Source organism: Phyllopteryx taeniolatus, chromosome 18 (assembly GCF_024500385.1).
Source record: "Phyllopteryx taeniolatus isolate TA_2022b chromosome 18, UOR_Ptae_1.2, whole genome shotgun sequence".
Taxonomy (NCBI): domain Eukaryota; kingdom Metazoa; phylum Chordata; class Actinopteri; order Syngnathiformes; family Syngnathidae; genus Phyllopteryx; species Phyllopteryx taeniolatus.
Window position 1 is genome coordinate 3350014 of NC_084519.1, and position 13339 is coordinate 3363352.

General features: G+C 42.2%; 1 protein-coding gene across 3 annotated transcripts in view; it reads left to right on the top strand.

Annotated features, from left to right (window-relative positions):
* LOC133467910 (uncharacterized) overlaps positions 1-13339 on the top strand; it is a 152851-nt gene that overhangs the window by 106520 nt on the left and 32992 nt on the right. For all 3 annotated transcript variants that reach the window (XM_061753068.1, XM_061753069.1, XM_061753070.1), the window contains 13 exons: positions 12-56; positions 155-307; positions 2098-2268; positions 2395-2439; positions 2538-2690; positions 4480-4650; positions 4775-4819; positions 4918-5070; positions 6864-7034; positions 7161-7205; positions 7304-7456; positions 11858-12028; positions 12110-12154. In XM_061753068.1, the coding sequence (XP_061609052.1) occupies positions 12-56; positions 155-307; positions 2098-2268; positions 2395-2439; positions 2538-2690; positions 4480-4650; positions 4775-4819; positions 4918-5070; positions 6864-7034; positions 7161-7205; positions 7304-7456; positions 11858-12028; positions 12110-12154 (1521 nt within the window). The remainder of the gene's footprint in view (positions 1-11; positions 57-154; positions 308-2097; positions 2269-2394; positions 2440-2537; positions 2691-4479; positions 4651-4774; positions 4820-4917; positions 5071-6863; positions 7035-7160; positions 7206-7303; positions 7457-11857; positions 12029-12109; positions 12155-13339) is intronic.

Sequence of the window (13339 nt, forward strand, 5' to 3'; positions counted from 1 at the left end):
CTTCCTCACAGACTTTACAGCTTGTCCTGTTCCAACAATGTCTCCAACAACAACATGTAAGTTAAACAAGACAAAGCTGTTCAAAAAAGAGTTAAATAGTTTGTGTCAGAGGTAAATGTGATGTGCTCTGCTCCCATTCACTGTCTCCCTACAGCTCTTCCATTTCATCATGAATACCTGGTCTCTATTGAACTAAACACCACAGATATGAGCGCGATAAACCTATTAAGGAGCATTCTGAGAAACACCAGTTATCCCATAGACATCAACAACTACTCAAAAGTCTCTGACATAAACATAACGACAGGTAAATATAAATGTGTCTTTTGGGGGATCAATCACTGAGCTTTATCCATTAGATTAAGGTAATACTATGGCATGAGAATCATGAAAAGTTGTTAACATGTTAAGTAATTTAGGTGACAATATGACTTTAACAGCTACTTCACCACTTCACTGAATTCTCGAGGTGGACTTGCCTTAAACAAGGCAGGCGGGATTTCAGAGCTCACGGCCAAGAATTGCTCAGGCAACGGCACAATGAGTTTCGCCAAAAATGGGAAAAATGAGAAGGGAACTTGGACAGGATTGGAGGAAAGGGAAGGAGGCACAGAACTTCTGTCTCTCCGAAAGCCGTAAAATCACTCTGATTCCTGACCAAGAGTTCCAAAGCGGGGTGGAATCCACATTTAAAACAGTGTTTCCCTTTCCCAGATCACATTTTATTTAAGTCCACTTCTGTGGTTTCATATAATCTTTCGGTGCGTCTGTTGGGGACCTTTGATCTCTAAACAGCTGTTCCAATGGACGACGAGTTTATCTTTTCTCTACTTGCCTTGGCTTGGTCTTTTTCCTCTGATAAGGAGGTCGACAAGGATGACAAAGATGAGGACTAGGATGATTATGAGTTACTGTTACTGCTCCCCTCGTTTTGTTCATGTGCCTGCTTCTGGCATTCCTTTCTTCCTCTCATTCCACATCTCTGCTGCGACATGCTCTATATAGCCTCTATTTTTGGAGTTGGGGGCGAAAGTGAATAGGAGTCAGGTTTGGTCTTGGCGTCCCACTTCCTGGCATCCCTGATTTAAGTCTTGCTCATACTGCTTCTTTAATAGCGGGCACAGAATGAAAGTCATCACCATTACTTTCCCAATCTTTACATGAGCCATTAACAACCCATCCCGGCAGGGTTTTATTACAGGGTCCAACTACTTGACGATTAACAAGTTGCCAAGATTCCAGCATCTGAGAAGCATTAGTTCCAATTAACAACTTCTGCAGGAATTTGTGGGATTTGAATGTAATAAAGGTATGGCCATTTTTTTAAGGGACCTACAGTACAGTGTCTAATCTGCCTATATTTCACGAAGTTCCCTCAGTATTTTTTGCTGAAAAATGAACCTGGCAGTCATTTTCAATAATATCAATCCTTTTTGGAGCAATCGTTAAGTACCTAATTGCCTTTGGAATGCCTCTTTTTCATTACCACAATCGACACGCCCCCATGTCATGGTGTGACGTCAGAGGCCGATCTGAAGACCAAATTTACTGCAAAGGAATGTACAATACTGTACTACAAAGTGGCAGTATTTACTCACATTTTATATATCATCGCTGTCGGGCCGAATCCCCCTACTTCCAAAATTACAACTTTTCAGGAAATAAAAAAAAAATGTAATTAAAATGCCAATCATGTTTGAGTTTCCAAACACCGCTTTGTTCAAGTTGGTACAATACCTTATATTGCTATCATATACCGTTGCAAACTCACATCAGCACAACAGAGCCTCAAAACTATATTTAATCGCTAATTTGAGCTGTTAAATTATTACTATTTATTATATTGTCATTGATTAAAATGTTACAAACACCTTAAATATCCTTCCACCACCCCACATAATGCTACTCAGGTGGTTGGTGAAAATGACTCCAGCAATACTGTATGTGGTAAATTTTGGGGGAATATTTGAATGGACCAGCTAATAGACATAAAAATTGCAACTACCCTCCAGGTTTGTAAGTAATTTATGTATACCTTGAAGAAAAATGATTGCAATGGATGCTAGGAATGTAATCATTATGTACTTATTGTTTTAGTTTGCAGTCCAAGCAGTGACGGTTTTCAGTGCAGATGTGAGGATCATTATCGTTGGTCATGTGACCAGTGTTTCCTGCATGGATCATGTGACAACATCACAAATGACACATGTGGATGCATCAATACCATTCCCTCTGGTGGACAATATTGCCAATCTGTGGATCAATACAGTAAGAGGTTTTGAATCAGTAATGTAGTAATACACAAAAAAGTTTGCCATTCAAGTTTTGTTAACATTTTGGTTAACAATTTTGCATAATTAGCATTATATTCACTTGTTCTCTTCTTCCTCACAGACTTTACAGCTTGTCCTGTTCCAACAATGTATCCAACAACAACATGTAAGATAAACAAGACAAAGCTATTAAAAATAGAGTTAAATAGTTGGTGTCAGAGGTAAATGTGATGTGCTCTGCTCCCATTCACTGTCTCCCTACAGCTCTTCCATTTCATCATGAATACCTGGTCTCTATTGAACTAAACACCACAGATATGAGCGCGATAAACCTATTAAGGAGCATTCTGAGAAACACCAGTTATCCCATAGACATCAACAACTACTCAAAAGTCTCTGACATAAACATAACGACAGGTAAATATAAATGTGTCTTTTGGGGGATCAATCACTGAGCTTTATCCATTAGATTAAGGTAATACTATGGCATGAGAATCATGAAAAGTTGTTAACATGTTAAGTAATTTAGGTGACAATATGACTTTAACAGCTACTTCACCACTTCACTGAATTCTCGAGGTGGACTTGCCTTAAACAAGGCAGGCGGGATTTCAGAGCTCACGGCCAAGAATTGCTCAGGCAACGGCACAATGAGTTTCGCCAAAAATGGGAAAAATGAGAATTGAACTTGGACAGGATTGGAGGAAAGGGAAGGAGGCACAGAACTTCTGTCTCTCCGAAAGCCGTAAAATCACTCTGATTCCTGACCAAGAGTTCCAAAGCGGGGTGGAATCCACATTTAAAACAGTGTTTCCCTTTCCCAGATCACATTTTATTTAAGTCCACTTCTGTGGTTTCATATAATCTTTCGGTGCGTCTGTTGGGGACCTTTGATCTCTAAACAGCTGTTCCAATGGACGACGAGTTTATCTTTTCTCTACTTGCCTTGGCTTGGTCTTTTTCCTCTGATAAGGAGGTCGACAAGGATGACAAAGATGAGGACTAGGATGATTATGAGTTACTGTTACTGCTCCCCTCGTTTTGTTCATGTGCCTGCTTCTGGCATTCCTTTCTTCCTCTCATTCCACATCTCTGCTGCGACATGCTCTATATAGCCTCTATTTTTGGAGTTGGGGGCGAAAGTGAATAGGAGTCAGGTTTGGTCTTGGCGTCCCACTTCCTGGCATCCCTGATTTAAGTCTTGCTCATACTGCTTCTTTAATAGCGGGCACAGAATGAAAGTCATCACCATTACTTTCCCAATCTTTACATGAGCCATTAACAACCCATCCCGGCAGGGTTTTATTACAGGGTCCAACTACTTGACGATTAACAAGTTGCCAAGATTCCAGCATCTGAGAAGCATTAGTTCCAATTAACAACTTCTGCAGGAATTTGTGGGATTTGAATGTAATAAAGGTATGGCCATTTTTTTAAGGGACCTACAGTACAGTGTCTAATCTGCCTATATTTCACGAAGTTCCCTCAGTATTTTTTGCTGAAAAATGAACCTGGCAGTCATTTTCAATAATATCAATCCTTTTTGGAGCAATCGTTAAGTACCTAATTGCCTTTGGAATGCCTCTTTTTCATTACCACAATCGACACGCCCCCATGTCATGGTGTGACGTCAGAGGCCGATCTGAAGACCAAATTTACTGCAAAGGAATGTACAATACTGTACTACAAAGTGGCAGTATTTACTCACATTTTATATATCATCGCTGTCGGGCCGAATCCCCCTACTTCCAAAATTACAACTTTTCAGGAAATAAAAAAAAATGTAATTAAAATGCCAATCATGTTTGAGTTTCCAAACACCGCTTTGTTCAAGTTGGTACAATACCTTATATTGCTATCATATACCGTTGCAAACTCACATCAGCACAACAGAGCCTCAAAACTATATTTAATCGCTAATTTGAGCTGTTAAATTATTACTATTTATTATATTGTCATTGATTAAAATGTTACAAACACCTTAAATATCCTTCCACCACCCCACATAATGCTACTCAGGTGGTTGGTGAAAATGACTCCAGCAATACTGTATGTGGTAAATTTTGGGGGAATATTTGAATGGACCAGCTAATAGACATAAAAATTGCAACTACCCTCCAGGTTTGTAAGTAATTTATGTATACCTTGAAGAAAAATGATTGCAATGGATGCTAGGAATGTAATCATGATGTACTTATTGTTTTAGTTTGCAGTCCAAGCAGTGACGGTTTTCAGTGCAGATGTGAGGATCATTATCGTTGGTCATGTGACCAGTGTTTCCTGCATGGATTATGTGACAACATCACAAATGACACATGTGGATGCATCAATACCATTCCCTCTGGTGGACAATATTGCCAATCTGTGGATCAATACAGTAAGAGGTTTTGAATCAGTAATGTAGTAATACACAAAAAAGTTTGCCATTCAAGTTCAAAACATTTTGGTTAACAATTTTGCATAATTAGCATTATATTCACTTGTTCTCTTCTTCCTCACAGACTTTACAGCTTGTCCTGTTCCAACAATGTCTCCAACAACAACATGTAAGTTAAACAAGACAAAGCTGTTAAAAATAGAGTTAAATAGTTGGTGTCAGAGGTAAATGTGATGTGCTCTGCTCCCATTCACTGTCTCCCTACAGCTCTTCCATTTCATCATGAATACCTGGTCTCTATTGAACTAAACACCACAGATATGAGCGCGATAAACCTATTAAGGAGCATTCTGAGAAACACCAGTTATCCCATAGACATCAACAACTACTCAAAAGTCTCTGACATAAACATAACGACAGGTAAATATAAATGTGTCTTTTGGGGGATCAATCACTGAGCTTTATCCATTAGATTAAGGTAATACTATGGCATGAGAATCATGAAAAGTTGTTAACATGTTAAGTAATTTAGGTGACAATATGACTTTAACAGCTACTTCACCACTTCACTGAATTCTCGAGGTGGACTTGCCTTAAACAAGGCAGGCGGGATTTCAGAGCTCACGGCCAAGAATTGCTCAGGCAACGGCACAATGAGTTTCGCCAAAAATGGGAAAAATGAGAAGGGAACTTGGACAGGATTGGAGGAAAGGGAAGGAGGCACAGAACTTCTGTCTCTCCGAAAGCTGTAAAATCACTCTGATTCCTGACCAAGAGTTCCAAAGCGGGGTGGAATCCACATTTAAAACAGTGTTTCCCTTTTCCAGATCACATTTTATTTAAGTCCACTTCTGTGGTTTCATATAATCTTTCGGTGCGTCTGTTGGGGACCTTTGATCTCTAAACAGCTGTTCCAATGGACGACGAGTTTATCTTTTCTCTACTTGCCTTGGCTTGGTCTTTTTCCTCTGATAAGGAGGTCGACAAGGATGACAAAGATGAGGACTAGGATGATTATGAGTTACTGTTACTGCTCCCCTCGTTTTGTTCATGTGCCTGCTTCTGGCATTCCTTTCTTCCTCTCATTCCACATCTCTGCTGCGACATGCTCTATATAGCCTCTATTTTTGGAGTTGGGGGCGAAAGTGAATAGGAGTCAGGTTTGGTCTTGGCGTCCCACTTCCTGGCATCCCTGATTTAAGTCTTGCTCATACTGCTTCTTTAATAGCGGGCACAGAATGAAAGTCATCACCATTACTTTCCCAATCTTTACATGAGCCATTAACAACCCATCCCGGCAGGGTTTTATTACAGGGTCCAACTACTTGACGATTAACAAGTTGCCAAGATTCCAGCATCTGAGAAGCATTAGTTCCAATTAACAACTTCTGCAGGAATTTGTGGGATTTGAATGTAATAAAGGTATGGCCATTTTTTTAAGGGACCTACAGTACAGTGTCTAATCTGCCTATATTTCACGAAGTTCCCTCAGTATTTTTTGCTGAAAAATGAACCTGGCAGTCATTTTCAATAATATCAATCCTTTTTGGAGCAATCGTTAAGTACCTAATTGCCTTTGGAATGCCTCTTTTTCATTACCACAATCGACACGCCCCCATGTCATGGTGTGACGTCAGAGGCCGATCTGAAGACCAAATTTACTGCAAAGGAATGTACAATACTGTACTACAAAGTGGCAGTATTTACTCACATTTTATATATCATCGCTGTCGGGCTGAATCCCCCTACTTCCGAAATTACAACTTTTCAGGAAATAAAAGAAATAAAATTAAATGAAAATGCCAATCATGCTTGAGTTTCCAAACACAGCTTTGCTCAAGTTGGTACAATACCTTATATTGCAATCATATAGCGTTGCAAACTCACATCAGCACAACAGCACCTCAAAACTATATTTAATCGCTAATTTAATCTGTTAAATTATCCCTATTTATTACATTGTCATTGATTAAAATGTTACAAACACCTTAAATATCCTTCCACCACCCCACATAATGCTACTCGGGTGGTTGGTGAAAATGACTCCAGCAATACTGTATGTGGTAAATTTTGGGGGAATATTTGAATGGACCAGCTAATAGACATAAAAATTGCAACTACCCTCCAGGTTTGTAAGTAATTTATGTATACCTTGAAGAAAAATGATTGCAATGGATGCTAGGAATGTAATCATTATGTACTTATTGTTTTAGTTTGCAGTCCAAGCAGTGACGGTTTTCAGTGCAGATGTGAGGATCATTATCGTTGGTCATGTGACCAGTGTTTCCTGCATGGATCATGTGACAACATCACAAATGACACATGTGGATGCATCAATACCATTCCCTCTGGTGGACAATATTGCCAATCTGTGGATCAATACAGTAAGAGGTTTTGAATCAGTAATGTAGTAATACACAAAAAAGTTTGCCATTCAAGTTTTGTTAACATTTTGGTTAACAATTTTGCATAATTAGCATTATATTCACTTGTTCTCTTCTTCCTCACAGACTTTACAGCTTGTCCTGTTCCAACAATGTATCCAACAACAACATGTAAGATAAACAAGACAAAGCTATTAAAAATAGAGTTAAATAGTTGGTGTCAGAGGTAAATGTGATGTGCTCTGCTCCCATTCACTGTCTCCCTACAGCTCTTCCATTTCATCATGAATACCTGGTCTCTATTGAACTAAACACCACAGATATGAGCGCGATAAACCTATTAAGGAGCATTCTGAGAAACACCAGTTATCCCATAGACATCAACAACTACTCAAAAGTCTCTGACATCAACATAACGACAGGTAACTATAAATGTGTCTTTTGGGGGATCAATCACTGAGCTTTATCCATTAGATTAAGGTAATACTATGGAATGAGAATCATGAAAAGCTGTTAACATGTTAAGTAATTTAGGTGACAATATGACTTTAACAGCTACTTCACCACTTCACTGAATTCTCAAGGTAAATTTGCCTTGAACAAGGCAGGCGGGATTTCAGAGCTCACGGCCAAGAATTGCTCGGGCAACGGCACAATTGCTCGGGCAACAGCACAATGAGTTTATCTTTTCTCTACTTGCCTTGGCTTGGTCTTTTTCCTCTGATAAGGAGGTCGACAAGGTCAACAAAGATGAGGACTTGGATGATTATGAGTTACTGTTACTGCTGCCCTCGTTTTGTTCATGTGCCTGCTTCTAGCATTCCTTTCTTCCTCTCATTCCACATCTCTGCTGCGACATGCTCTATCTCGCCTCTATTTTGGGAGTTGGGGGCGAAAGTGAATAGGATTCAGGTTTGGTCTTGGAGTCCCACTTCCTGGCATCCCTGATTTAAGTCTTGCTCATACTGCTTCTTTAATAGCGGGCACAGAATGAAAGTCATCACCATTACTTTCCCAATCTTTACATGAGCCATTAACAACCCATCCCGGCAGGCTTTTATTACAGGGTCCACCTACTTGACGATTAACAAGTTCCCAAGATTCCAGCATCTGAGAAGCATTAGTTCCAATTAACAACTTCTGCAGGAATTTGTGGGATTTGAATGTAATAAAGGTATGGCCATTTTTTTAAGGGACCTACTGTATAGTGTATGAGCGTTCATCCAAAGAATTCCATACCGGATCGGTCGTGGCCCGGGTTAACAACGTCCGCCACCGGCGCCGTCAACCTGCAGGGCGCTGTTGGAAATTCAGCTACTGTGGGTCGAAGTCGAAGTCAAAGAAGAAGAAGAAGAAGAGGTGGAAAGCGGGTTCTTCGGCAGAAAGAGAAGAGGAAAACACAGAGCCTAGAACTGAATGTGGGGACTTTGAATGTTGGGACTATGACATGATGATTAGGAGAAAGGTTGATATATTGTGTGTCCAGGAGACCGGGTGGAAAGGCAGTAAGGCTAGAAGTTTAGGGGCAGGGTTTAAATTATTTTACCATGGTGTAGATGGGAAGAGAAATGGAGTCGGGGTTATTTTAAAAGAAGAGTTGGCTAAGAATGTCTTGGAGGTGAAAAGAGTATCAGATCGAGTGATGAGGCTGAAATTTGAAATTGAGGGTGTTATGTGTAATGTGATTACTGGCTATGCCCCACAGGTAGGATGTGACCTAGAGGTGAAAGAGAAATTCTGGAAGGAGCTAGATGATGTAGTTCTGAGCATCCCAGACAGAGAGAGAGTCGTAATTGGTGCAGATTGTAATGGACATGTTGGTGAAGGTAATAAGGGTGATGAAGAAGTGATGGGTAAGTACGGTATCCAGGAAAGGAACTTGGAGGGACAGATGGTGGTAGACTTTGCAACAAGGATGCAAATGGCTGTAGTGAACACTTTTTTCCAGAAGAGGCACGAACATAGGGTGACCTACAAGAGCGGAGGTAGAAGCACACAGGTGGATTACATCTTGTGCAGACGATGTAATCTGAAGGAGGTTACCAACTGTAAGGTAGTGGTAGGGGAGAGTGTGGCTAGACTCATAGGATGGTGGTGTGTAAGATGACTCTGGTGGTGGGGAGGAAAATTAGGAAGACAAAGGCAGAGAAGAGAACCATGTGGTGGAAGCTGAGACAGGACGAGTGTTGTGCAGCTTTTCAGGAAGAGGTGATACAGGCTCTCGGTGGACGGGAAGAGCTTCCAGAAGACTGGACCACTGCAGCCAAGGTGATCAGAGAAGCAGGCAGGAGAGTACTTGGTGTATCTTCTGGCAGGAAAGGAGAGAAGGAGACTTGGTGGTGGAACCTCACAGTACAGGAAATCATACAAGGAAAACGGTTAGCTAAGAAGAAGTGGGACACTGAGAGGACCGAGGAGAGGCGAAAGGAATACATTGAGATGCGACACAGGGCAAAGGTAGAGGTGGCAAAGGCAAAACAAGAGGCATATGATGACATGTATGGCAGGTTGGACACTAAAGAAGGAGAAAAGGATCTATACAGGCTGGCCAGACAGAGGGATAGAGATGGGAAGGATGTGCAGCAGGTTAGGGTGATTAAGGATAGAGATGGAAATATGTTGACTGGTGCCAGCAGTGTGCTAGGTAGATGGAAAGAATACTTCGAGGAGTTGATGAATGAGGAAAATGATAGAGAAGGGAGAGTAGAAGAGGCAAGTGTGGTGGACCAGGAAGTGGCAATGATTAGTAAGGGGGAAGTTAGAAAGGCATTAAAGAGAATGAAAAATGGAAAGGCAGTTGGTCCTGATGACATTCCTGTGGAGGTATGGAAGCATCTAGGAGAGGTGGCTGTGGAGTTTTTGACCAGCTTGTTCAATAGAATTCTAGTGCGTGAGAAGATGCCTGAGGAATGGAGGAAAAGTGTACTGGTGCCCATTTTTAAGAACAAAGGTGATGTGCAGAGCTGTGGCAACTATAGAGGAACAAAGTTGATGAGCCACACAATGAAGTTATGGGAAAGAGTAGTGGAGGCTAGACTCAGGACAGAAGTGAGTATTTGCGAGCAACAGTATGGTTTCATGCCTAGAAAGAGTACCACAGATGCATTATTTGCCTTGAGGATGTTGATGGAAAAGTACAGAGAAGGTCAGAAGGAGCTACATTGTGTCTTTGTAGATCTAGAGAAAGCCTATGACAGAGTACCCAGAGAGGAACTGTGGTACTGCATGCGGAAGTCTGGAGTGGCAGAGAAGTATGTTAGAATAATACAGGACATGTACGAGGGCAGCAGAACAGCGGTGAGGTGTGCTGTCGGTGTGACAGAAGAATTTAAGGTGGACGTGGGACTGCATCAGGGATCAGCCCTGAGCCCCTTCCTTTTTGCAGTGTTGATGGATAGGCTGACAGATGAGGTTAGACTGGAATCCCCGTGGACCATGATGTTTGCAGATGACATTGTGATCTGCAGTGAAAGCAGGGAGCAGCTGGAGGAACAGTTAGAAAGATGGAGGCATGCACTGGAAAGCAGAGGAATGAAGATTAGCCGAAGTAAAACAGAATATATGTGCATGAATGAGAGGGGTGGTGGGGGAAGAATGAGGCTACAGGGAGAAGAGATGGCAAGGGTAGAGGACTTTAAATACTTGGGGTCAACCGTCCAGAGCAATGGTGAGTGTGGTCAGGAAGTGAAGAAATGGGTCCAAGCAGGTTGGAAGGGTGGAGGAAGGTGTCAGGTGTGTTATGTGACAGAAGAGTCTCTGCTCTGATGAAGGGCAAAGTTTATAAAACAGTGGTGAGGCCAGCCATGATGTATGGATTAGAGACAGTGGCACTGAAGAGAAAACAGGAAGCAGAGCTGGAGGTAGCGGAAATGAAGATGTTGAGGTTCGCTCTCGGAGTGACCAGGTTGGATAAAATTAGAAATGAGCTCATCAGAGGGACAGCCAAGGTTCGATGTTTTGGAGACAAAGTTAGAGAGAGCAGACTTCAATGGTTTGGACACGTCCAGAGGAGAGAGAGTGAGTATATTGGTAGAAGGATGATGACGATGGAGCTGCCAGGCAAGAGAGCTAGAGGAAGACCAAAGAGAAGGTTGATGGATGTCGTGAGGGAAGACATGATGGCAGTTGGTGTTCGAGAGGAGGATGCAGGAGATAGGCTCTCATGGAAAAGGATGACGCGCTGTGGCGACCCCTAACGGGACAAGCCGAAAGGAAAAGAAGAAGAAGAAGAAGACTGTATAGTGTCTAATCTGCCTATATTTCACAAAGTTTCCTTAAAATTTTTTGCTGAAAAATGAACCTGGCAGTCATTTTCAATAATATCAATCCTTTTTGGAGCAATCGTTAAGTACCTAATTGCCTTTGGAATGCCTCTTTTTCATTACCACAATCGACACGCCCCCATGTCATGGTGTGACGTCAGAGGCCGATCTGAAGACCAAATTTACTGCAAAGGAATGTACAATACTGTACTACAAAGTGGCAGTATTTACTCACATTTTATATATCATCGCTGTCGGGCTGAATCCCCCTACTTCCGAAATTACAACTTTTCAGGAAAATAAAAGAAATAAAATTAAATGAAAATGCCAATCATGCTAAATATCCTTCCACCACCCCACATAATGCTACTCGGGTGGTTGGTGAAAATGACTCCAGCAATACTGTATGTGGTAAATTTTGGGGGAATATTTGAATGGACCAGCTAATAGACATAAAAATTGCAACTACCCTCCAGGTTTGTAAGTAATTTATTTATACCTTGAAGAAAAATGATTGCAATGGATGCTAGGAATGTAATCATGATGTACTTATTGTTTTAGTTTGCAGTCCAAGCAGTGACGGTTTTCAGTGCAGATGTGAGGATCATTATCGTTGGTCATGTGACCAGTGTTTCCTGCATGGATTATGTGACAACATCACAAATGACACATGTGGATGCATCAATGCCATTCCTTCTGGTGGACAATATTGCAAATCTGCTGATCAACACAGTAAGCAATGTAGAATTGTTTAATATATCCATTTTGACTATGAAGTTGTATATGACTATGTTTCTTTTTTTTTCTTTCAAGGCACTACTTATTGTCCCAGCACAACTACTACTTTTTCGACAACATGTAAGTGAGAAAGCATTTGTTTCCCCTTTTTTTTTTCAATGTTAAGCAAATCTTTCTGTAGCTACAGGGAAAAAGGAGATCGGAGGTTATGGTTTGGCTGTTTTGTTTGTTATAATTAATCATTGTTTATACATGACCAACATCCATTCATCCATACATTTTCCGTACCGCTCATCCTCAATAGGGTTGCAGGCATGCTGGAGCCTATCCAACTGACTCTGGGCGAGAGGCGGGGTACACCCTGAACTGGTCGCCAGCCAATCGCAGGGCACATATAAACAAACAATAATTCACACTCACATTCACACCTACAGGCAATTTAAAGTCTTCAGTTGCATGTTTTTGGGAGGAAACCGGAGTGCCCGGAGAAAACCCACGCAGGCACGGGGAGAACATGCAAAGTCCACACAGGTGGGGCCGAGGGACCTACATTGTTGAGGCAGCCGACTGGAGCTGTGGCCGTAAGATGGTCGGTGCCTGTCGTGGCGGCAACCCCCGAACCTGATGGAGGACACCAGCGATGAGGGATGCCGTCAAGCTGAACAAGGAGTCCTATCAGGCATTTTTGGCTTGTGGGACTCCTGAAGAAGCTGATGGGTGCAGTCTGGCCAAGCGGAACGCATCTTTGGTGGTCACTGAGGCAAAAACTTGGGCGAGGGAGGAGTCATGGAGAAAGACTTTCAGACTGCTTCGAGGAAATTCTGGTCCACCATCCGACGTCTCAGGAGGGGGAAGCAGTGCACCATCAACACTGTAAATAGTGGGAATGGGGCGCTGCTGACCTCGACTCGGGATGTTGTTAGTCGGTGGGGAGAATACTTCGAAGACCTCCTCAGAGTCTGGGATCTCTGAGCCATGCTTTCCAATCTCCGGGGTTGGGGTCACCTAGGTGCTAAAAAAGCTCCTCGGAGGCAAGGCCCCAGGGGTGGATGAGATTCGGCCGGAGTTCCTAAAGGCTTGGGATGTTGTGGGGCTGTCCTGGTAGACATGCCTCTGCAACATCGTGTGGAGATCAGGGACTGTGCCTCTGGATTGGCAAACTGGGGTGATGGTTCCCTTTTTAAAGAAGGGGGACCAGAGGGTGTGTTCCAACTACAGGGGGATCACACTCCTCAGCCTCCTGGGTAAGGTCTATTCAGGGGTGCTGCAGAGGAGGGTCCATCGGGAAGTCAAATCTCAGATTCA